The 23,585-nt window shown below is 52.6% G+C and overlaps 1 protein-coding gene and 1 long non-coding RNA gene across 2 annotated transcripts; both read left to right on the plus strand.

Annotated features, from left to right (window-relative positions):
- Positions 1–2,885: 2,885 nt before the first annotated feature.
- On the plus strand, positions 2,886–16,398 carry PLPP7 (phospholipid phosphatase 7 (inactive)). Its single transcript, XM_027687821.1, has 2 exons — positions 2,886–3,844; positions 15,534–16,398. The coding sequence occupies exons 1-2, from the start codon at positions 3,394–3,396 to the stop codon at positions 15,896–15,898; spliced, it is 816 nt and encodes a 271-aa protein (XP_027543622.1). The 5' UTR covers positions 2,886–3,393; the 3' UTR covers positions 15,899–16,398.
- A 1,131-nt stretch (positions 16,399–17,529) lies between these two features.
- LOC113969721 lies at positions 17,530–22,012 on the plus strand. The gene is made up of 4 exons (XR_003534924.1): positions 17,530–17,629; positions 17,942–18,043; positions 18,223–18,373; positions 21,292–22,012. It is a non-coding gene; the product is annotated as an uncharacterized LOC113969721 (long non-coding RNA).
- The last annotated feature ends 1,573 nt before the right edge of the window (positions 22,013–23,585 follow it).

Genomic DNA, 23,585 nt, shown 5'->3' on the forward strand with positions numbered 1-23,585 from the left:
CCAGTGAGCTGCAGAGAAAGGGGTTGGAGCCGTCACTCTTGCCCCACCCACATTCCAGCGTGGTTTGCATGGCCCTGCTGGCCACTGACACTGTGTGTGGCCACAGCTGTGCAGGGCATTGTGGCCAGCAGCCCCCAGCCCCTGGGCCAGGGAGGGTGGGCAGGATGGCGAGGAGCACAGCCAGGGCATGGGTGAAGGGAGCGTGCTGGATTTGTCCATCTGGGCGTTCTCCCAGGTGCTTGATGAGCCCCGTGGATCATGTGTCAGGCCTGGAATAGCCCCACTAGAGCAGGGAGCCTGTCTACAGGTTTAGCAGGGATATTTATAAACCCCTGGGTTTGTGGCTGTTTTTTGAGCAGCACAGCAGGACGGGGCTTGTTGTGGCCCCAGAAGGGTCAGGGACGTTTCCTTCCCAAGCTCAGTTTCTTTGGCTGGGACTGGCAGTGACAGCCCACCTGGCTGCAGGAGAGACCAAACAGCTTTCCTTTCCCACTCTACTTCTGACAGGGGTTTGCTGGCACTGGGTCCATCACGCACTGCCCTTCCTCCCCTGTGCCCTTCCCACCAGGGACTCATGCTGGGCTGTGAGGTTGGAGTCTCATGGGGCAGCTTGGGCAGAGAAATTCCCTCATATCAGTGTCAGCAGAAGAGACAGGCACCAGATTAAATTCACTCTCAAAGCTTTCAAGGTATTTTTTAACCCATGACAGCTCCCGAGGAACATGTTCGGTTGTAGCTCAGCATCCCCAGCACCAGACTGGGCAGGAGTCTCCCTATTTCTGCAGCCTCCTGGCCACCAGCACCTTTAACCCTCTGCCCACTGATGTTTGCACAGAGCCCCACGCTGCAGCAGCCCTGCACGGAGCAGGAGAATCCACGAGGCCATCCAGGAAGGTGATGACTACAGGCAAGCAAAAGCAGTGATGATGACATCTCCTTGGTTGGTGTCAGGTGGACTGAGATTTTCCACATGCCTGGGAGCTGGGCAGTGGGATGAGGGCAGGCAGATAGGGACAGGGTGCTGACTGCCCCGATAGTGTGAGAATGTGGCTGCACAGCCGGTGATCGGACGGGAGCTGGGGGGTGTTGGTGATGTGGCACCTTCTGTGCAAGCGCCAGGGCTGCCACAGCCCCACGTGGTACCTGAGCTGAGCAGGGTTGTGTTTTATCAGCTGGGTGGGGGTGCCTGAGGAGGGGATGAGTTCTTCCTCCGGCTGGGATCATAGAATCACAGAAGGGTTTGGGTTAAGCTCTCCATAGCAGAGGGGCTCCAGCCCTCAGAGCATCTCCATGGCCTTTCATGGACTCATTCCAACGGGTCTGTGTTTTTCCTATGCTGGAGACCCCAGAGCTGGACACAGTGCTCCAGGTAAGGTCTCACCAGGGTGGAGTAGAGGGGCAGCATCACCTCCCTTGACTAGGGATAGGTTGCTGGAGGGTATGATTCAGAAATAAATTGATGTATATTATTTTCCTTTGAGAGAGGAAAATATGAACAAAATCCAGAAGTGAGCGCTCCTCAGGACCTCAAGCACTTGCTTGTCCAAACATTGCTGTTGTCTCTGGCCAGTGGGTTGGGCAGATGGGCACAGCCTGGGTGCACAGTTCACTGAAAGGATTTTGAGAACTATGGATAAAAAGTGTGAAGAAAATGCAAAATTTTTCTTATTATTTTCGGAAGCCAAGAACCACCTTTCCTTTAGCACTTAAGCTCTCAAGTGCATTTTGGACTAGACTTTGAGATGCCTGGGTGTCCAGTTCCCAGGATTACCTGTACAAACACTGACCCCTGTAACTGGACTTTTGTGTAGTCAAATGTAGCAGGCACCACGAGACGTGGCTGTTCTGCTCCTCAATGTAATATTCATATGCTCTAATTCTCTATCCATAGGGTATTTCCAGCCTGTTTGCATAGGAATAATCCTGTTCAAGGAGCATGTGAGTGGTGTGGAGCTGCGACAGCCCATTGCCCAGGGAAGGTAACTGAGTTGATGCCAGGGTGGTCCTGGCTCAAGTGGGTGCTGCCACGGGCTGTCATCCTTTGGGTGGCTTCTCCCAGCTTAGATCTATGCAACTGCAGTTCAGGAACTGTAGAAAGATCATTCTGACCTGTAAACTGGAGCTGCAAGCACTGATGGGATGTTCCCAGGGGCTGATCAGTGCTGGGATCGGCAGGTGGGAGATCACAGAATCACAGAACATTCTGAGTTGGAAGGCACCCACAAGGACCATCCCTTGGTGTCTCAGAGGGGTTCTCCCCAGCTGAGGTGGGGAGCAGGGAGTCAGGAGGCTGACAGCAGCCATGCAGTGTGATGGAGCACAATATGCCGTGGCAGGAGGGACGGCAGGTATTCCCTGTCCTCTGCTGGAGGACTCCTCAGGGCCTGGCATGAGCTTTCCTCCTCCCTGTCCTGCCTGCCCGTGCTGCTGGGGCTGGTACCTGTGCTGCTGATCACACCTGCAGCTCAGGGACACGGGCACTGCCTGTCACCTGCTCTCGACACAGCCTGTTCGGTGCTGGGTGACACGGCAGGGACACGTGCGGTAACGAGGCCACGCGCAGTGCCGGGGGCAGGAGGATGGGAATTCATTAGCGGCGCTGTGTCTCCTGTAATCAGGAGGCAGGTGATGCTTCTCCTTCGTCCGGGAACAGGGTGAGTGATGAAGTCTCTGCAGGGGCTCACCCCGAGCAGGGAAGGGAGGATGGGGCTAGTGGGGCTTGAAAGGTATCTGTGCTAGGGGGAGGAGGGTGGTGATTGGGGTGCCCTAGCCTGGGGGGGGGGGAGATGTTGCAGAACAGACTAATCAAGAAGATTCTGGGGACAGCTCCTCGGGAGGGAGGTCCCCAGGCAACACTCAGCCTTGGTGTTGCAAAGCCAGGCAGCACAGCCCCCCGTGGGAGCAACACCGGCTGCTGTGGGGAGGGGGATGCTGTCATCTCCTCCAGCTCTGACTCTGATATTGAAATGTGAATTGCAGCACAAAAAACTACATTTCCCAGTTTCCCTTGCAGCCCAGGGGAATAAGCAATTGGAAGATTTAAATAGACCAGGCCAGAAGCAACCAACCTTTGGCACAACGTTTTTCCCTCCTCTTCTTCCAATCTATTGGCTGTTTAACCTTTTTCCCTGGCACTGGAGTGGCTGCCAAGCCTGGCATTAATTTTCCTTCCAAGCTTGCTAGGCCCATGAAGTAAACAGCCATGTGCATTCCTTACTCTATATTTAACAGCTGCAGTCTGTGCTGGGGGCAACTGCAACAGAGGGGAACCTTTGCAGCTTCCCAAATTCACAGCTTGTGAGGGTGGGAGTGGGGGAAGCTTTCTGCAGGGAGAAGAGGGATTTCTCTCCTTCCCGCTATTCGCAAAGCAGGTTGCGTTAAAGAGAGACTGCAATGCCATCATCCCAGCCACGGTCCAGGGCAAGGGACAGGAACAATGTCCTCAACAGGGCTGAGTTCCTCTCCCTGAATCAGCCCTTGAAGGGGAACCAGGAGAGCAGGAGCTCGGGAAGAAAGCAGAGCGGCCAGGCCGGGGCAGCCGGTGCCCAGAACACCAACCCCAAGGAGCGGAGGCAGTCGCAGCAGCTTCCCGAGGAGGATTGCATGCAGCTCAACCCCTCCTTCAAGGGAATCGCCTTCAACTCGCTGCTGGCCATCGATATCTGCATGTCCAAGAGGCTGGGAGTGTGTGCCAACAGAGCCTCCTCCTGGGGTGGTGCCCGCTCCATGATCAACCTTCTGGGGATAACGGGGCACGGGATCCCCTGGATTGCGGGTACGCTCATCTGCCTGGTGAAGAGCAGCACGCTGGCGGGCCAGGAGGTCCTCATGAACCTGCTGCTAGGTGAGTAGCAAACCTCCCTCCCTGCTGGGAAAGCCCAGCCCTAGTCACAAGGGACAGTGGCACTGGGACTCCTCCTCTGGCTGCTCCCAGAATCCGATGTGGTCGGGCAGCAAGGAGTGACCTTTAGGGTTAATGCTGCACTTTTTGGCCCTCTCATTGCCAGGTACTGTAGGTGATGGATGTAGCAAGAAGTTGTCTAAGAGGGATGGAGTAATCCTGGTAACTGGTGACACCCATGGAGTAGGGGCAGGTCCCTGGTCCTGTGTGGGGCAGGGTTATCCAGTCAGATTGAGGGGGAGTGTCTGTGATGGGCAGGTGGATACCAGCAATGATGTATTTTATTTAGTCTGTGGTCATTTGCGTTGGTGGTTTGGTATGTGAGGAAAAGATGCAGATTTTAGTCTTTGATATTTGGATCAATTCCTGAGGATATTCTTGAGGAAAAAAAAAAAGACTTCCATCCCCTCACCACTTTCTTGACCAGACCTTGGCTCCACGTCTCAGCTGCTGTGTAATGGAGTCGTGTTTCCTTCCCTGCTGCAGTTTGTTCTTTCATCCTCCTTCCCCTGAGTACCTATCTGGCTGCTGTCCCCGTTTCCATGTGCTAATTTGACCCAGAGGCCGTGTAGGCAGGCTGGGATCCCTCTGGCTCTCCTGCTAGTTCTTCCTTGCGCGGTGGTCGGTGTCCCCGTTTCTAAAGGTTGGGATGTGTTAAAGGGTTTGGCTTCTCTGCTGAGCAGGGCCCATCCCACCCATCCGTGTGGACTGATGTCCCACCAGTGACCAGGCTGAGCTCTAAGCATGACTTGCCTTGGATCCTGGCCCCAACCTGCCCTGGCCATGTCTACCTGAGGACTTTGCTCTTCTTGCTCTTCTGCCTTTGGCACAGGGCCCAGTTATCCTATTTTTCCTTGTGACTAATTACCCTCTCATCTGGCTGTGATCCGCCCTGGTGTTTCACCCTCCCCAAAAAACCCAACAATCCCTCTTTTGTTTGGTAAGAGAAACTAAAAAACTATATTTAGACCACTTCTTCTCAGGGAGCGTTTTGAGGCGACGTAGGGACACTTTATTTCACAGGCACCACAGGAAAGGGACGTCCTGTCCACAGGAGCTGACTGAGACATGATACAGGCTCTGCAACGTGGCCTCAGGTTGTTTTTCTTTTCACAAGTTCGTCCTCCAGAGAGGGTGAAGATTGCGCAGAACTGTCTTGAAAAGCACAGTGGTAGCTGCCTTTTCTCCCCTCTGCCTTTGGAGGAGACTGTCCTCGTGCTGTGACATCTAATGGGGGGAGGCCATGGCGGGGAAGGAGCCAGAATAGCACCAGCGTGATGCAGAGCCCGCCAGCGTCAGCAGTTCTTCCAGGGGCTCCTCGGAGCGCGGGGTCAACCCCTCGCTGAGAGAAGATCCATTTAAAAGGGCACGAGGATGAAATAGCAGGTGACTAACAACAACCACCACAGTTTCCAGATGTCTCTTGACCCAAGAGCCTTTGATGGTGTTGGAGCCTGAAAACTGACCTCTTTGACTCCAGAATATCTGAGATCCTTATAAAGAGCTGATGCCTTCTTTGGCTCAAAAACAAGGAAGGTTTTCTCACCCTTCTGTTGCCATATGAGGAGGCCAAATGCAAAGCCACCTTGGGGCTGTGCTGGAACTTCGAGTATCGAGTGGTGGCTGGGAGAACCCTGCACCACTGCCTGCATCTCCAGGTCTCATGAGCTCAAATGTAGTGTCCGGGAACAATTTAGTGGGTTTCTGAAGTCTTGCTTCCTTCCCTAGATGCACTACACCCACCCCTCTTCTCTGCCTGCCATGAAATTAAATAGTCAAATGGTGTGAAGAACTAGTTCCATAGATCTGGCAGCCTCCAAAGAGCTCCACTGCTTCCTCTGAGTAGATGGCACAGACTGGTGGGACTGGCCAAGGTGCCCTCAGTTTCTCGTCAGAGCTTGCACAGCAGGACTTGTGTCACCCCACAGAGCGGATCTCTGCTGTGAGAGTGGCTTTGGGCTGATATTTAAGTTTGCAGTCAGAAGCTCCAAGTATCTGAGTAGCTGCTGCTGTAATACCTGCCCTGCTGGTGGAGGAAAGAGCCTGGCTGGGGAGTGTGGGGCTGGTGAACCTCGACAGGTCCCAGGAGAAGTGGGGTCTTGTGTACACAGGAAGGGCATGGCATGACTGCTGCGTCTGGCATCCTTGGTCGCTCTCACTGCTGTTTTCCTGTGGTTCAAATCCATCAGGATGTGGTGAAAAGCCGTCCTGGAGAGGAACAGGTCAAAGGGAAGGGAACCTCCTGGTGCTTCCCTGCTCTCCTGAGAAGAGGGAAGGAGGGAAGTTGAGGTTGTCCATGGTACCCCTTCCTTGTCGCCTCTGGCTCTCCTCCCTCCCCCCTGCTTGCTGAGGGTTTGATACATCAAGCAGAATTTCTGATGCAGTCTCTGGGCAGGGAGCCAGCCCATCATAGAGCACTTGTTTAGGATTTGCAATCAGGCTTCCAAGGCGAGGAGACAGGAGACTGCTGAAGTGGGACCTGGAACCTGGCAAAGCACCACTGCAGATGGAGGAGGAGCTCTCGGCAGGAGCTTTGCCAACACATGTGGGAGCATTTCGGGTGAGGGGGTCTGACCCTGGGATGCTCCATCCATCCCCACTGCAGATGTTGATTAGCAACCCCGAGCAATGTTTTCCCTCCGTGTTTGTCATCTGTGATGGAATTTATTGATTTCCCCTTCTCATCGTAATCTTTTCCAGCAAATGCCAAACAGCCAGAGAAACACACTCAGAGCCTGTTACTGAAAAGATGGAAGAAGCCAGATATCTGTGCCCACTGTAAAAATCCCTCTGCCAGAATATGCTTTCAGGAAGTCTGTCTCAGCATCACCAGCCCTGGCTGTGCAAGAGTCAGGGAGAAAGTCCACACCCCCTGGCCAAATTGAGAAAATGATTATTCAGGAAACCCCTCAGTTTTAAGGTTCATTTTATTTATCTGCCAGTGTTGAAACTTTTAGAACCATTCAAGCTTTACCTTGAAAAATCGCGAGGATTTAATGAAAACTGAGATGCTTAGAAAGTTATTTGAACCTTGCAATTGGCCTTTGAGGGGGAAAGCAGATATAAAACTTTCAGTAAAAATCACAGGTCTGCTTCAGAACCAGATATAAACTCCATTAAACCCTGGGGGCAGCAGTACCTCGGTTTCTGGTTCTGATCCATCTGGTGAGGATGTGGATCCAAATTTAGTGATTCATTGACTGCAAAGCCAGCAAAGAACATTTGGATCATCGATCTAACCCACGGCAAAATACAGGCTGTAGCACATCCCTTAATTTATTCCTGTTCAATTTGTTAAGGGAAAAAACCCAAACACTCAATCTGATGTACAGTTACAAGTGAGGGTGAATTTGTCAGAGCCATTTCTGTATTACTGCAGTGGCAGGGCTTCTCACAAGCGCTTTTAGTTGGACTCTTCCCTTCATTGCGACTGCGTACCCTTGTCTCTCCAGCTCAACAGCTCTTTTAGCCAACATCTTTTCCGCCTTTCAATATTTTGGATAGTGCTCAAGTCATTTCTTCACCTCCTATTTATTAAGCTAAACAGATTGATCTCGTTAAACTGATGGTCTTTGCAGATCCAGGCACCTTCTCACTGCGGTGGGGATGGAACATGGTCACCTGCCCAAAGCTGTGGTGTTTAGAGCCAGATCACCACTGTGTTCAGTTATCTGCAGTCCAGCCGTGTGCCTTTGCTGTTGGGAGGTGTCTGCTGGGGTAACCCTTGCACATAAAATTTGTGTTTGTGCTCAGTCTGAAGTACCAGCCAGTAACTGGTTCTGCCGTGGTCGTGGCTCTCTGAAATAGGTATCCAGACTGGGAGAAGAGAAAGCCCTGGTCTTCTCTTCGCCTGCTGTCTCTGTGACATTGGTGCCAGTCCTCGGCCATCTCCAGCTGGCTCTGCAGCCCGCTTCCGAGGGGCAGGATGGCTCTTTGGTGCTGTCACTAAGCATTTATCCCATCAAGTGAAGCAGCGCCATGGGGCGTGGATGTATCATCCGAGCAGTGTGTCAGAATGGGGATGGGTGGATGCCATAGGAGGAGGGAAAGAGGGAGCCCAGGGCCACTTCTCCATTCCTGGAGGTCAGCAAGAAGGAAGTTCTTGCTCTATCCAGCCTTCTCCCTGAATACTGACTGAACTTCACTCCAACCGGGAACCAAGCTGTGATATTCTAAGGCATAGTCCCCTGCAAACCTGTGACTTTATCCCGAGCCATATCTATATTTCTTTAAAATATATATATATATATTTATAAATACATATATATGGTCAGGACTCTGCGATCCCACTGCAGCAGCTTCCAAGCCAGACCAGATTGGCAGGAAAGTGGTGGATTAGGAAGGAAAGAAGGCAAGAAATGCCTTCACCAAACCCCTCGGGAGCTCACTGACCCTGCTCTAACAATACAGACGTACCTCAGGTATTGTCATGCTTCTCTTTGGAGGCTGTGTGATGGAAATCCAGACAGTACAGCCCGTTACATGTAAAGGTCACCGGGCAGATAAAATGCTCAGGCAGTACAGACAAGCTCATCCTGTCGAGCCTCAGGGCAGCCCAGCCCCAGCAGGGGCCAGGGAGCTGCACAGCAGATGGATCAGTCCATATGCAGCAGAGCTTGCTAAAGCCGAGAGCCCCAGAGATGGTTTGGGGCCAGATGTGTCTATTTTTTCCCCCTTTCATTTTTCCACTGTGAGAGCAGGGATTTTCTGAGCCAGGCAGGGCAGATGATGCTCTGTCAGGGAAGGGGAGAGGAGCTCAGGAGCCGGTGCCCTGTGGAAACGTCCCTCCTTGTACAACCTGGCACATGGAAGAGGTTCAGCCTCTGTCCTGCTGCCCACCAAGACCTCAGCAAGCCAGCAGCACATCTGCCCAGAGAGGTGGAAACATTTAAATGCCAAGTAATCCAACGTGACTGACCCATGGAGGGTGCCAGGCAGAGAGAATGACACAGATGCCCACTCTCTGCATCCAGCATCTAATCCAGGTCCAGCCTGGCATTAAACATTCCTCTTCATCACATCAGGCTGCTAATCTGCCTCTAGTTGTTCTGCCCGGATACAGCTGTTGAAGTCCCTGGTTCTTTGGTAGGTGCCGTGCTCAGCCTTCATCCTTTCACAGCTGATGAGCTCAGGCATCTCTGAACAGGCAGCAATGCCCAGCTCTCCCGGCTTCCCTGCCCCCCTCCCTCCCTGCTTCCTCTACAGAAACGTATCCTGCTCACTGCAGGGCAGGCTGCAGTGTCCCTTCGGATAAAGGACAGTCAGTGACAGGCAGGGACCCATCTGACTGTGGCTGGAGCAGGCAGGGGGGAATTTCCAGTGACCTGCACAGGGTCTCCATCAGATCCACGGTCTGATCACCCCCTTGGTACCAGGCAGCACCGAGGAGCTCAGGTCCTGGCAGGCTGCTGGAGACGTTGAGAGCCCTGCAGCCATCAGTGTGCAGCCCTTGGGGAATCTGCAGCGAGCTGGAATGAAACCCTCACGCAGAGCGAGCAGCGAAACGTTCCAGAGCCTGAATGCAGAGCGAAAGAGAAGTGCGAGGGTTGTTGAATGGGAAGAGGGGGAATAAACATGGGAAATGAGTCATCCTTATGTCTGTCACTCTGGGAACAGCTTCCCATTGCCCCTGCCTGGAGCTCAGAGGGGACAGTAACTGTTTCACGCAGGCAGAGCCAGCCCCGACAGGGAAGCTGAGCCAGGCTCTGGCCCGAAGGGAGATCCCGGGAAATGGGTGAGTGTGTTTGCCTCTAACACGCCTTGACAGGAGCAGTGGCTGGGAAGAGGAAGGTGGGGGAGTGAGGTGAGTTGCTGGGAGGAGCAGCAGGCAGGGAGAGCCCATTGGGTCTCCTGCTCCGGGCCAGGAGAGGTGGAGGATGAGGTGGGAGAGGGTAATCAGATGAACTGTCTCTTTTTCCTCCCCTTTGAAGAAATCTCCATGTCTTAACCTTGAACAGAGTTCTGGTCTTGCTCTCCATTTCCATCTATATAGGAATGCTGACAGATGTACCTGATCCAGGTCCAGTGCCCTGTTAGGTTTGATGGTTGGAGACCCTCTGAGCCCCACAGGATCAGCCCCCTTTCTTTTTTTTGCCAATTTGCCTTATTGAAGGCAGTGAGGTGTAAATACAAGCCCAGGCAGCACCGAGTCCGAGGGAGGAGCCTGGCCTTTGTGGTCTGGGACATGCTGCTGGTCATCAGCACTTTTCTTTCCCCAGTTCATCCCGTGCTGTGCCATCGTGCTGGTGCGTGTGGCACCTCTGTGACGTGCTGATGGTACCTGTGGCTGCTGCTGTTGGGTACAGGGGCATTTCAAGCTGTCAGAGCCCCTCTGGGAGGCAGCTGAGCCATCCTGGGGGCTGCTCAGCTCCTTTTCCCCAGCAGCACGAGCCCTTTCCACTGCAGTCCCCCTCTCGCCTGCATCTCGTCCAAGCCCATCCAGACCCCCAGCGAGGTGGCCCCGCTTAGTATTTGATGCTGAGTACAAATTTCCCAGCTCCCAGGGCACAGTGTTTCCAAGGGGAGAACTCCAGGCAGCCTGTGTTTGCACTCGGGGCTGTTTCTAATCATCCAGAATGTAGCGAGTCTATTTTTAGTTGTTGTGGGTTTTTATTTTAATTAATTACACCATTCTGCTTTCCACCATTTTTTCACCTCCCCGTGACCACTTACCCCACGCTGCTGCTTGTTCAGCCAAAAAATACCCCCCCCTCAAAACACCACAGTGCCTGATTCATTGGCTCTTCAATGTGTCGTGCCATCTGTGCCTTTTGTCAGCTCTTACACACCATAGGACCACGTTTGGGGAGGAAAATAGAGTAGAGGAGTTCACTTCCAGAGGAGTGGACCTCTTCCAACCCTCCTCCACTGACTCCACTGGAGAGAGGGTGAAGATTCTTTTGAAACCTGCATCTTTCATTAATGTCAACTAGTCAAGGCTGCAAACGGCTCATTTTCCAGGTCAGGGAGCCTGATGCCTGCGGGTGATTTGGGAAGTTCAGAAGGAGTGGGAGGGGGCATGTAAGTAAAAAGAAAAACGAAAGAAAGAATTGTGAATTCTAATTATGGAGCAAAGGAAACTGCTTCCTGGGAATGGTGACATTTATCCAGAGTTCACTCCTGACTGAGGCTGGCTAGTCTGGGAAATACAGGACCTTCAAAACCAGTTTTGGCCCTATACGTGGTCTTGGCAGCTGTAGTGGCCACCTCCAGCACAGTGGGGTGCAGGCAATGGGTTATCACCAGCTTAGTTCTTCTTTAAAGCAGTGCTGGGCTGAGCAGAGGGGTTGTCTAATGCACCTCTGCTCCCATGCTGGGAGCCTCTTGAGCTCTGGGGATGGGCTCCCTCTTCATTCCTGGGCATTTACCTCCCCATTTTCCTCTCCCCACATGCTCACCCACAGTTCTGGGAGGCCAAGTCCAGCTTGTGACTGTTGCTGATCCCAACCTCACAGGCTGGGACCCTGGAGAGCAGCCCCACGCGTGTGAAGTCATGTGAATCACGGCTTCAGGAGACAAGGCCAAGGGCTTTTTTGGCTTTCTCCTCTTTTCCCCCCCTCCGCTGACCCCAGCACTGCACCCAGGTTGTTTTTCAGCTGTGGTTTAGATAACATGTTTATATAAACACCTCAACTGGCATCTGCCTCTGTCCCTGGAGACACTGCCTGGCTCCAACCTGGAGCAGGCAATGCCCCCAAGGTGCTTGCACCATCCTCAGCCTCTTTCAGCCATAAGGAACAGCAGCAGAGGTGGCACCTCAGGGACAGAAAGATGTCCAACTGTTTTGATTTCTCTTACATACAAGCTTTAGGGTTTGGTTTGGTTCTGCTGGTGATGGTTCAGGTTCGTCCTCATGCCCTGCCTGCCCAGAGCTCTTCTCCACTCACCTCTCTGCTCCTAATGTGCTCCTAAAATTTGGTGGTAGGAGCAAGGCAGATGTCTGTTTTCCTTTTCTTATTAATAGATATAAAATGCCTGCCCAGGGGGCTCACTTTCAGCTCATTTACTGTGCATCCAATGCCAGATGTCAGGTTTTTTTCAATACCAAGGTGATCTCTGATGCTCAAATTGTCACAGGCAAGACAAGTCTTGCTCTTTGGTTTTGGGCTTTAAGGAAGTTTTAGATGTTAATAGAGGATTTTGGGATTGGATGGTTTTGCAGTGGAAATCTGAAGGATTGTTTCCCTTAACACCAGGTCAAAGGGAAAATTTGTGATCTTTTGCAGAAAAATGTGAAAGGAACGATGGGCAAGAGCTAATCCTTCCTTTGCTCTTAAATCCAGCCCTATCTGGATTTTACATCCAGTGATGCCTCTGGTTTAAATCCAATGCTACCTGGATCTGGAGGAAGGGCATGATGGAAAAAAATGCTTAAAATTAAAATTTCTTGCTCCTCTCATCTCGCCCTCGGTCCGGTGGCACTCTGCCATCCCTGCTGCGCCTCTGGCAGCCCCGTGGGTCCCCAGAGAGCAGCCTTGCGCAAGTGCAGGCTGGTACATCAGCTGCAGGCTCCCTTCCCAGGGCTCTCCCGGGGCTGTATTTCCTCCAGCCTTCAGTCAGGTCAGCCTGAAGGATTTGCAGGGCTCTGTGTGAAGAACCAGGGAAGGGCAGGCTGAAGGTGATGGTGCCGGTTTGCAGGTGGGCTCAGGGGCTTCGGGTTCGAAGCTTTGGTAGCCATCAGGCACCTTCCCCTGTGCAGAGACACCCACCTGCAGCTGGAGTCGTGGAGGGCACCTGTAATCAAGTTAACCCCTTACCTGCCTATCACTGGCACGGATGTGCCCACCTGAGGAGGGAGGATTTGATGTGCATTAAGGGGACAAAGCAAGCGAGACAAGGTCCAAGGGGGTAAGTAGGTCATGAGATTGCAAGGGAATAGGGCCGGGGCTGCTGGGCAATGGTATCATCTTTATCTATTTCTGAAGGATGGGCTCTTGGCAGCACCGTCAGCAGCAGTGCTGCCTGCTGATTCACCCTGCCAGCTCTTGCCCAGCAGCAGCAGCAGCAGCAGGAGCAGGAGAGGGCAGGGGCACCCAGCTCCGGGTGAGGGCAGTGGGACCCGCAGGGGCCGGGGCAGGGCAGGCTGCTGGGGCTGTTTCATAAAGAAGTTGCTTCATGAAAGGAACAGAAAGTGCAGGGGGAAGTGACAGAAAAAGCACCAGGCAGAGAGGGATCTTTGCTGTGTTTTTTTTCTTTTAACGGCAAATTAACCCCCGGTTTTAGTGCTGTCATGCCTTCAGATCTTGAAATGTGGGCAAACGAGGCTTTTTGCTTTCTGTGCATCGTTTGACGAAAATCAAACCTAGCAGTACTGAAGGCCCATTTTATTCATCTTCTGAATGAAAGGATTATTAAAACAGCTCTTTGGCTTGTTCTCCATGCCCTGAACACCTCCGTGCACACATGCCTGCATCCCTCGAGTTGCCCTGACATCACCTTTGACCGTAAAAAAATATTGTCAGTGCGAAATACAGACGGGCAATGGTGAACACCACACGTTGCTAAAGCACACAGCATCTGTGCTGCTGATCCATGGGTGGGTTTGGAGGGGAATGGTCTGTAGTGGGTGCATTGAACACCATGGAGGAGACACTGGGATCCTTCAGGGTGCCCTTAAAAACAAAAATCGGCAAAATGCAGAGAACTGCTCTGCTGAGTGCTGGGGTCCCCCTGGGCTGCAGGCCTCCCCCTGCTCTCTCCCTTCCTGCTGGTCATGCCTGGTGGGATCTGAGCAGCCCCTTGTTGTCCTTGTCCTCCTAAGCCCCTCCCTGCCACTACAGGGCTGGAGATGTGACCTTGCAGCCCCTTGCCACCTGCAGCCTCACCACCTTGTTTCAGGTGCCACCTATGAAACTTTCAGCCTCCTGCTTCTTGTTGTGTTTAGCTTGGATTCCCACTGCTGCCTGTGCCAGCAAGGAGATGGTGTCCAGACCTCTTCCTCTGCTCCGTCTGCCCTCCACAGCTCTGAGAGCCCAGGGCATGACCTGGTGGGCAGGAGGTCCAGGGAGGTCCTGCTGTCCCACTTCCCCAAGCAAGGTGCCCTGCAGATGAGGAAGAAAAGCAGTCTCCCATGAGGCTAGAGTTTGGCCAGGATAAATACCAGCCCCTTCCCAAAGCAGTGCTGGGGGCTGGTGCGCAGGGGTGGGATGTTGTGGGAGGTGGGTGAGCAGAGCCGTCGTGACAGCTCCTCACTTCCCAGCTCCTGCCAGGTGCTGAGCAGGCAGGAGGAGCTGCCTTCCTCCCCTGTGCTGTCTCATTTCCCATCCCCACCGCCGCCGCACTCCCATCCATCCTCCTGAAACCTTGTCAGCTCTCAAGGAATGGTCTTTATCACGGGCTGGGAACCAGGCAACTGGCCCCTCACGCTCCTGCCAGGGGAGCAGGGCTGTGCTTGTGATGGCATATATGTCCTTGTCACTGCTGCGAGGAGCTGAAACCAGCACTCTGACTAATTAGGAGGGTTGGGGAAAAGCAGATGAGGGGATTAAAGAAAAATAAAATTGATGCTAGGAAATAGAAATGACAGTACCTGTCGGCTGGGAAGAAGGGTGTGGGATGAAGAGGAGGAGGATGTAGACGAGTGCTGATGGGTTTCACTCCCAAAGCTGTTAGGGAAGAAAGGTGTTTTGGTGTTGAGAGCTGCAGCTGGAGGGATGGTCCCTGTGCCACTACAAGCTTGGGTTTGCCGGGGCTGGGAGGTGAGTTTCCCCCACCACGTTTGTGCAGGGAAGGGAGTGTGTGGGGTGACTTGCAGGGAGAAAGCCACAGGGAGCCAAAGGCAAGTTGAAACAAGAAGTGGGTGTTCAGCACTTCGGCAAAGGGAAAGGGATGGGTGGGGGACATCTAGGAGGACATTGCCCACCCTCTGCTTCAACTTGCAGTGATGCTGTTTCTAATGCAGGAGCCCTTTTTTCTTTATTGCTTGGCTTTCCCCTTGGCTCACTGGCTCCTAATGCTCTTTTCTTAGTGAAATCTGTGAGTGTGGTGTCATTCTGCTGGCTGGCTCAGGGCAGGAGGACGTGGTAGGCTTGGGAGAGGACAAGGGACAACACCAGAAAGTGCTGTGGGGCACTTTTCCTCCAGCAGCCTGGTCACCTTGGCACAGAGGCCCCCAGGCAGGGACCTTGCTGCATGAGGTTTCTGTAGCATGGGGTGGAGGACAGCAAGAGGAACACCCCGAGTGGTGGTTTGAGGGCCAAAAGAGTTTTAATTTTAGCTTTGCCAGTTGCTCCCTTCCTCCCCAGGCGGATTGCTTGCCTCTGCGGTTTGGGTTTCTCCTCTGTCAGATGATGGTACTGGTAATTGCCTTCTCTGTGAGTGAACTGGGAGAGTTAACCAACATTTGGGTGGTGTCATGGTTTGAGAGCCTCAAAATCCAATTCCCTGGGTTGAGGGACCGGGTTGAGATGTGGGAGGGGGGCTGGAACTAGGGAATTGGATTTTGGGGCTCTCAAACCATGACAGGTGGTAACTGAGGATGGGGGGGGTTGTGTGCAGCTGAACTGTGGACATCTGGCCAGAACCAAACCCAAACCTTTTCTTTAAAGGCAACAATCCCTGGAGGTTCTGCCTTGAAAATAGCCCTGGATTTCTTCTGTCTCTGACCCTTCCCTCTTATTCTCTCATTCTGTAGCCCTGCTGCTGGACATCATGATTGTGGCTGGTTTGCAGAAGCTGGCCAAGCGGAAGGGCCCGTACGACATCAACCCTGGCTTGTTGGACTACCTGACCATGGACACCTACGCCTTCCCAGCCGGGCACGCCAGCAGAGTGGCCATGCTCTCCAAGTTCTTCCTCAACCACCTGGTCTTGGCCATCCCCCTCCGCATCCTGCTGGTCCTCTGGGCCCTCTGTGTGGGGTTTTCCCGTGTCATGATCGGACGGCACCACATCACAGATGTCCTCTCCGGCTTTGTTTTTGGCTACTTGCAGTTCAGGCTGGTGGAGTTGATATGGATGTCTTCCAACACGTGTCAGATGTTGATATCCATCTGGTGAACATGGAGGACTTGACGCCTTCCCACTGGAAACTAGCAGATACTTTGAGAGTCTCCCTCCCAGTATTTTCTACATGTTGTTTGTTGGAAGTAGTTGTAACTTCCACGAGTAGTGGCGTTTTTTAATGTTGCTTCCTCACCTTAAAAAAAAAAAAAAAATGTGTCTTGCAATGGATTGGGTTTTAGCAATCGAGGGCCATACCTGTGTTTTGGCCATATTCTCAAGCTGTGTTTGGACAGCAAGCTAATTAAGCTTTGCGGGTGAGAGAAATGAGCTCCATGTCTGCCTACTTTAGGTGGTTCACACTGGCACCTTGGTATGTCCTCAGGATGGGCAGTGCCTGAGAGCTTCCTGAGAACACATTCATTAACTTTTTTTGAGGCTAAATGATTTTGGCCACTGTGCTTTTTTTCTTTTTGTAAGCCCAGCAGTTGTGTCTTCTACAGAGTCAGGACAGGCAATGCTGGCACTTTACAGATAATAAATAATCATAAAAATCCTGCCCTGTTTGGTTCTTATCGTGAGGGAAGGGACAAACCCACCCTGCTGTGGCTCTGAGATACATACTCAGTGAGGAGCAGGTCCTGCAGTCTTGCTGACTGAGGGGATGCAAGTGATGGCTCACAGGGTTTGCATTGGGTAGCGTGGACCTGGATGGGTGCTCAGGACTCTGAAGGAAAACCTGCTCTGTGAGGATGTGGGGGGAGTTTTTGGTCTGGTAAGGGACACATGCAAGTTGCCCACTTTCACCCTGGTGGGGATGAATAGACATTGTGCTGGATCGTGGTCATTTTACAAAGCAGGTCTTGATGTGCAGAAAAAGGTCTTTTTCTTTCTCTTCACGGCCATGATTTTATCATTGTGCCAAATGCTGCAGTAGATGGGAATTTCCGAGGTAAGCCTGGTACAGCAGTGCCTGTTTCTGGTGCACCCAGCAGTGTCAGTGAGCTGAGGGCAGGGAGGCAGGGCTGCCCCTGCGCCTGCCTCTGTTCACTTGGCTGTAACCCCCTTACTGGGGTTAATTCTGAACATTTCTCTGTCTTACCCTGTATGAAATGAGGAGAGCACTCCTGACCTTCCTTGATTGCAAACCTGAGCTAATTGTTGTCTGTGAACCAGAGATCACTTATAGAGTTTGATGCCCAGGCATGGTGCTGCTCCTTCCCATTACTGACAGGTGTCCGCCTTGAAACCTGGTGGATCCTTACCCAGGTGATGGCCATGCTCAACGTGGTGTCTCTGAAATGGATCCAGCCTCATGCCTGTCATAAGAAAATCCCATATTTTTAACAGAATGTGCCAGTTCTCTGTGGTTTTTCTGTCTTTAGAAGAGTTTCATGTTTGGCAAGTGATGGATACCAGCAGACTCAGCACCTTCCTTGACTGGACAAATCCTGCAGAATGAAGGGATCCTGTCATCCCTGTCCTCCTGTCTATCCCAAGTGAGCAAAATGCACCTGGCTTGGAAGGCCAGGAAGCAACCAGCTGGGTCTGGCACTGTAAGCTCTCCCTGCATGTTGAGGAGCTTCCTAGAGGAGCTGGTGAGAAGAAGACATTCAGATAATGACTGCTGCAAGCTGCTGACATTTGTTACTCTTTGATGATTAATATGAAAAGAAGCAAAACAGATAATCTATCCCTGGCATGCGCCTCCAGCTGGGATGTCAGCACAGAGCCCTGGGAGCTGCTGACTTCCCGTGCTGCCGGCTCCGAGGCTGGAGCAGAAGCGTGGTGAGGAAGGCAACCATGTCCTTTGAAGACGAGCCTCCCACGGAGCTCACGGATGGGCTGTCCCTTGGGAAGGGCTGTCACTGGGTTTTTTCAGGAAAGAGGAGAGCTCAGGGTCTCGGTGGTTCTCCCCGGAGGTTGGTGCAGCAGCGGGCGGAGCAGCGGGGGGTGGTGGGTGCTGCCCGGCTCCCCTCCTGCTGCTGCGGGTGGGAGCAGAGATGTGCCGCCCTCCCTCAGGGCTTTTCTTTGCCAATATCCTTCTCCTGTGAAGATTTATGTGAAGAAGTGAGCTGTGGTGATTTTTCTTCCCTCCAGGCATTGTTACACTTGGCAAAGTTTATCCTCACCCCCAGGAAGGATGGAGGCACGTCACTGAGCTCTGATGGTGTGTGACGCACCTATGTGTAGCTGGAGATGGTGGGATCCTGAAGGGATAGGGAACAGGGGAGGACTTTGCCCCGATGGCTTTGTGGGAAGCTCTCACTTTGTATTTCCAGGATTTACTGAGCCTTTGCAAATAGGCTGGATGAATCTACAGGCATGTTGCTGGGTTAGGGTTTTCTTGCACTTATGTTATCTTCTCCTGGTATATCCAGGATGGCAGCATGGCTTTGGAGGAGTTATCCTGGTCCTTGCTGGTGTAATCAGGAGAGCGTGGCCTGGAGAAACTGCCACGGTGGGTTAGATCAGCTGAGCTGGTCTCACCCCAGCACATGGTTGCAAAGCAAGGCAGGAGAGCAGAGAGAGGTGAGTTGGGGTGATCCAGGGGGGTAAGCTGGGATTCACAGGATGAGACTTTCTCCCAAACAGAGTTTCTCTGGGGAGATTTTCTCCTCAGCCTTCCTGTAGCCTGTGTCCCTTTTCTCCCCTAGCACTTCAGTGCCCAGTGCTCTGTTCTTGCTGCAGGGAGGGTTTGGGGAGAGACCCCACAAGGTGAGTGTAGATCTGGGCACAGGGGCACTGGGAAAGACCTGGCAGAGCCTTGCCTTGGCCATGGCTGCCCTCCCAGCAAGGCAAGCCATCCCATGTCCCTCTCTCCAGCTGCTGCCATGCCGAAGGTACCACTCAGAAACAACCAGCGTTTCTGCGGAGAAAAGCAGCTTCTGTCTCTATAGCAACAGCGAGGGATGGCGGGCACCGCGTCCCCTGTCCCTGCCAGTCCCTGTCACCCAACAAGCAGGACAGGCTGTGGCTGGGCTACATATCACCTCCAGGAGGGAGGCAGGAGTCCCCCAGCCCCTCTGGGACACAACTGTGTGGGCAGGGGCATGTGGGGAGCAGTGACAGAACAACCCGGCTCTGCCACAGACAAGGTACAACCTGCGGTGACTGTCCTCAGCTTTCAGTCCCAGTGACATGACCTTGGGCTGTGCTGGGGGAGCCAGGAGGCAGCATGGGGAGGGATTCCATGCCCAGTGCTGCATTCACAGATATCCAGGGCCAGATCAGAGGCAAGAAGGGCACAGCAGTGTGAGGGAAAGGACAGTCACTCCGGTCTTTGGGCTCTAGAGCTGTGTGGATGCCATCTGCCTTTCACCCTTGGTTGCTGCTTGTGAGGAGGAGCATGGGTGCAGCATGCCTGTCCCTAAAGCCCTGTGGTCTGAGGAGGGCTTTCTCCCCCCTCAGAAGGTGTCAGAGGGATAGGGCTGGGCCTCAGCCCCAGCAGCACTGTCAGAATGTGGCCTTTTGTGTAATGTGCTGGAGCATCACCTGACTCTGCTCTCCACTGACCTTGGATTTAGCAGTGGCTCTGAGAAACACCAGTGGGTTTTGCAGGCACGTGTTACATGTAAGCCAGTGGCTGAGGCATGTTTATGCCTCGTTCTCCGCTCTCCTGGAGCTCCTGCTGATGCTCACGCAGAGGTTTGGCCCCATCTGTCCTGGGAGAGCCAGGGCAGGACACTGGTCTGCTGTGTGCTCACCATGGTCATATGGCTGTGGGGAGGCAAAAGGCCAAATGGTTTGAGCTCCCTCAGGATTGCCCAGGAATGTGAGTGTTTTCCCTGAACCTTTAGATCCCCAAATTCAGCCACACAGGGCTCAGCATGAGGCTTGGGAGGAGCGATCCTTCCAAGCCAAGACCTTTCCAACCAGGAGGAACAAACAAACCCTGACCATGGCATCTTCTGCCTTTCAGTTCATCTAGCAGATTAATTAAGAAAATGCCTTAGAGAAGGCAATAATTAAATAAATGTGATCAGCCAAGGGATCTCAACCCCCATGGGTGGGGGGCTGCTGCCATCAGCTCTCCCAAAGTGCCACAGGGAGAGTCCCAGGCTGTGGAGACAGTGATTTGGTTTGTGATTCTTTGGCAGACAGTGAAAGGCCCCTCCTCCCCTCACCCTAATGCTGATTATGCTCAGCAGCAAAAAGAGATTTTAATTTATTAAATAAAAAAAAAAAGGGTGCCAGGGTCAGGGCAAGTAGCAAATCTGGATTATATCTTCGGGCATATGTGGGAATCACGGCTGGGGTGTTTAGTTCTCCCCTCCTCAACCTAAGCTGGTGGTTTTTTTCCAACAAGCTGTTTTGTACATTTGTGGCTGGGGTTGTGCTGAAAGGAAGGTGGGACAAACCCTTTCACACATCAGGGCTGTGCTGCCCTCTCTGTCATGGAGGGTCCTCTGTGCTGTCCCTGGGATCCGTGTCCTTCCCAGGATGAAGCAGCCGATGGGGGGGGCAGTGCAGGTTGGATGGACTGGGAGGGCAGGTTGGCGGATTTGAGGATTCAGGGGGAATTAGGAAGGCTGTTACACAAGGTCTCCCTGTGGTAGCACAGGTGTGGCTGTAGTTCACCCCAGGATGGACACAAATTGCCTGCAAATGTTTTTCTCTCGTGTTGACCCCAGAGTCCCTGGCTGATGTGCCTATGCCTGCATACAGTGCTTGATTTAAGGCGTTGCTGGGGCTCTGCCCTCCGGACAGGCAGGGATGGGATTGTTTCACTCCCTGCCTCGCTGGGACTCGGAGCAGCAAAGGTCTTCGTGCTCTTTCGTTCCCCAGGACACAAGAGTCAAAGCGGATTAAAGGTCCCTCGGCTGATCACATTTATTTCATTATTTGAGTGAAATCCCTTGTAAATACCGCCTCCCTCACTTTTTTTTTTTTATAAAAATAGAAAGCACGAAAGAATTGGAGATTTAGGAAAAGTTAATCACAGGAGTCGCTTGAAATCCATTAACCTCTCGCAGCCTGAGCAAGGCTGAGCCGTGCCCGAGCCCCGCTGCAGTGAGAAGATGCTGAACGGCCGGGGGGGCTCCCAGCCCCCCCCAAAGCAGGGCTTCCCCTGGAAAATACCTGGTTCTTAGCAGGCTGGGTGGTATTACTGCGCTTTGTTCACAGCCTGGCCGTGATGAACTGCTAATTACAGTGTTGGGACAAATTCCTTCAAGCACCCAGGCGGCTCCAGAGCAAGTGGGCGAGTGGGGTCACGTGTAGGAGCCCTGCGACAAATGCTGCTGGCCAGTGCTCTTCCCTTTACAGTGTTGTTCGTCTGAGCCTCTCCAAAGGATGGAGTGGGCTTTGCACAGGGATATGTCCCCGTTTTTCTAATGCATTTCAAACAGGTGTAGCTGGTTTCCACTCACCAGAACCCGCCCTGAGTTCCCAACCCCTCAGTACAACCTCGCCCATGGGACCCTCTCTCACTTCCTCTCTTCTCCCAGGACCAGCAGCCTTGTGCAAGACCATCAGTGCTGGAAAGTCAGACCTGCAGAAATTAATTAAAATAAGAGCAGTGGGAACAGAAGTTGAGAGCTACAGTGATGGATGTTCACGAAACACTTGCCCAGAGCTCAGAGTGCCCTGGACATTCGGTGATGTTTGCTTCCAGCCAAGGAGCTGTGCAGTACTTAAACACACTCAAAGCAGTGGTGATTAGGGAATCAGCCTCTGATATCTGGGTGTGGGTCCACTGCACCCAGAGCTGATGCCCTCTCTCCACTGGGATTTGCACTTGGAGCTGCCAGCGCTGGTTTGTCATGGATTGCATCCCCTGGCTGCAAAGGGAGTTTTATGTTCTCTAAATCCTAAACCTTAGGTTGTGTATTAATAGCATGGTAATGCATCACTTTTGTGTCCAGCACAAGCCAGGGGTTATATAAAACACAGATTAATGGGAATCAGCAAAATAGAGGAGCATGGGGAGGGATGAGGTGAGGATGTCTTGGGAGGGGAGGCAGGAGGGAGGTGGCAGGTCCAGAGGGAAGAGAAGGTGGCTGAGTGGATTCAGAGCACTTCCTGGCAGGATTTGCTCCAGTTATCGTTCTGCAGTCCCTGATTCAGAACATTTCCTGAACCAGCAGGTCTGCAACCAGGGGTCTTTTGTCCCTGGGTGATAACAAGACAGCAGGGTCTGGGAATTTGACTGGAAATGGCTGTTTTTTCCATTCTTTGTTTTCTTTCCTTTTTTTTTTTTTTTGTTTGGTGTGGTTTGGTTTGGGTTTTTTTCTAGCTGACAGAGATAATTTCTACATCTGCAAACAAGCAAACAAAGCACAGGTGGGAAGATAAAATCACAAACAGTCATCCAAAGGAAAGGCACATCTTTCACTAGGTGGTAAATGAACACCCATCCCACTGTGGCTTGTCTCTCCTCTCCCACCCCCAAAAGCAAAGTGATAGTTGGGTTAAGAAAGGCTGGGAATTCTCAGAAACTCTTTCCTATTGTTGCTCCTTGCTGATGGGTGAGAGATCAGTGCTGATTTCCAGGGACCCCATGCACAACTCAGAACAGCAGTTCCTCAGCTTTGGGCAGGAAAGTTCCCTCTTGCAGATTCCTCAGCCCAGAAACATTCCAAATGTGCTGAAGGGGCAGCAGGAACACCAACCCAAACCCCTCCAGCTGCTGCTCCTCGGAGCAGGGGCAGGGCAGGAGAGAGGGAAAGCAACAGGTTTTTGGGCACCTGCCTCTGGTGTGACCTTCCCTGGGAGAGCACGACCTCGGCAGCTCTGCCCTCACCGGATGGGAAGATGCCTCCCACCCCGGGAGGAAGGCACAGCTGGACTCCAACCATCAATCATGTCCCGCCGGGAAGGGCTTGTATGGCTTGTGGGATTCCTGGTGGGGTGACTTTTTTTCAAAGCCTCCTGCAACAACAGCAACCGTTGCTCAGCTTCCTTTCTAGATAACCTTTTTCCTGCTGCCCAACATGCTTATCTGCTGCAGACAGACTGGCAAGATGAACCGGAAAGCTGATACCTTATCTCTCCCTCTCAAGGAGCCTATTTAAGTGTTGGAATGTGTTGAGATGGTAAATGATTGTTAAAATCCAAGTGAGGAACATGGACCTAAGGACAGGTCCTGCTGGGAGGGAGCACCTAGTCAAAAAGGAGTCTTGTGGGACTGCAGCCTTTCCAGGCTTTTCTGCCAAGAAATGCATCTTTTATCTGCCAAAAGATGCATCGTCTGAAAGGTAAAGTGCTTTGTTTAAAACCAAAAGGCACAGACTGGGTTCGTGGCTAATCTGTGGGTTAGCCCTGCAGGCTTGGTGTCCCTTCCATACGGCTTTATCTGTGTCTCAGTTTACTCACTGCAGGAAATACACTGCTGTGGGTCGGCCTCGCAACGGGTGTATTGTCTGATATCACATGGCATGTATTCCTCACTCACCCTTTAATCTGCACTGCTGTGGGAAGCAGCGAGATGCTCACACATTCATAAAGGTAAATAGGATTGGAGAGCTATCGGGCTAATTGAAATGAACGGGGCTCAGCAGCTCAGGCAGCCTGATACAACCAAATGAGACCTCTCCGGGGACACAGCAGAGCTTCAGCACTTCACTTATTTCAGCCACTGCAAGTGGCAGCTACAGCAACAGCAATTGCAGGCGCCGGGGTTTGAGCACTGTGACAGCAGAGGGGCCAGGGAACACCCGGCGTGGCCGGGGTGATGTCTGTGACAGCTGCTGGGGAGGGGTGGGACAGACTTATTTTGGTCCTGTCCTGGGTGAAAAAATAG

Source organism: Neopelma chrysocephalum, unplaced genomic scaffold (assembly GCF_003984885.1).
Source record: "Neopelma chrysocephalum unplaced genomic scaffold, ASM398488v2 Primary Assembly neopelma1_74, whole genome shotgun sequence".
Lineage (NCBI taxonomy): Eukaryota > Metazoa > Chordata > Aves > Passeriformes > Pipridae > Neopelma > Neopelma chrysocephalum.

What these genes read in the sequence shown, in the direction of transcription:
- PLPP7 (XM_027687821.1), top strand. Translation starts at nt 3,394, where the DNA reads ATGCCATCATCCCAGCCACGGTCCAGGGCAAGGGACAGGAACAATGTC. An exon ending in CCTCATGAACCTGCTGCTAG is followed by an intron (nt 3,845 to 15,533) that starts GTGAGTAGCAAA and finishes CTCATTCTGTAG; the next exon opens with CCCTGCTGCTGGACATCATG.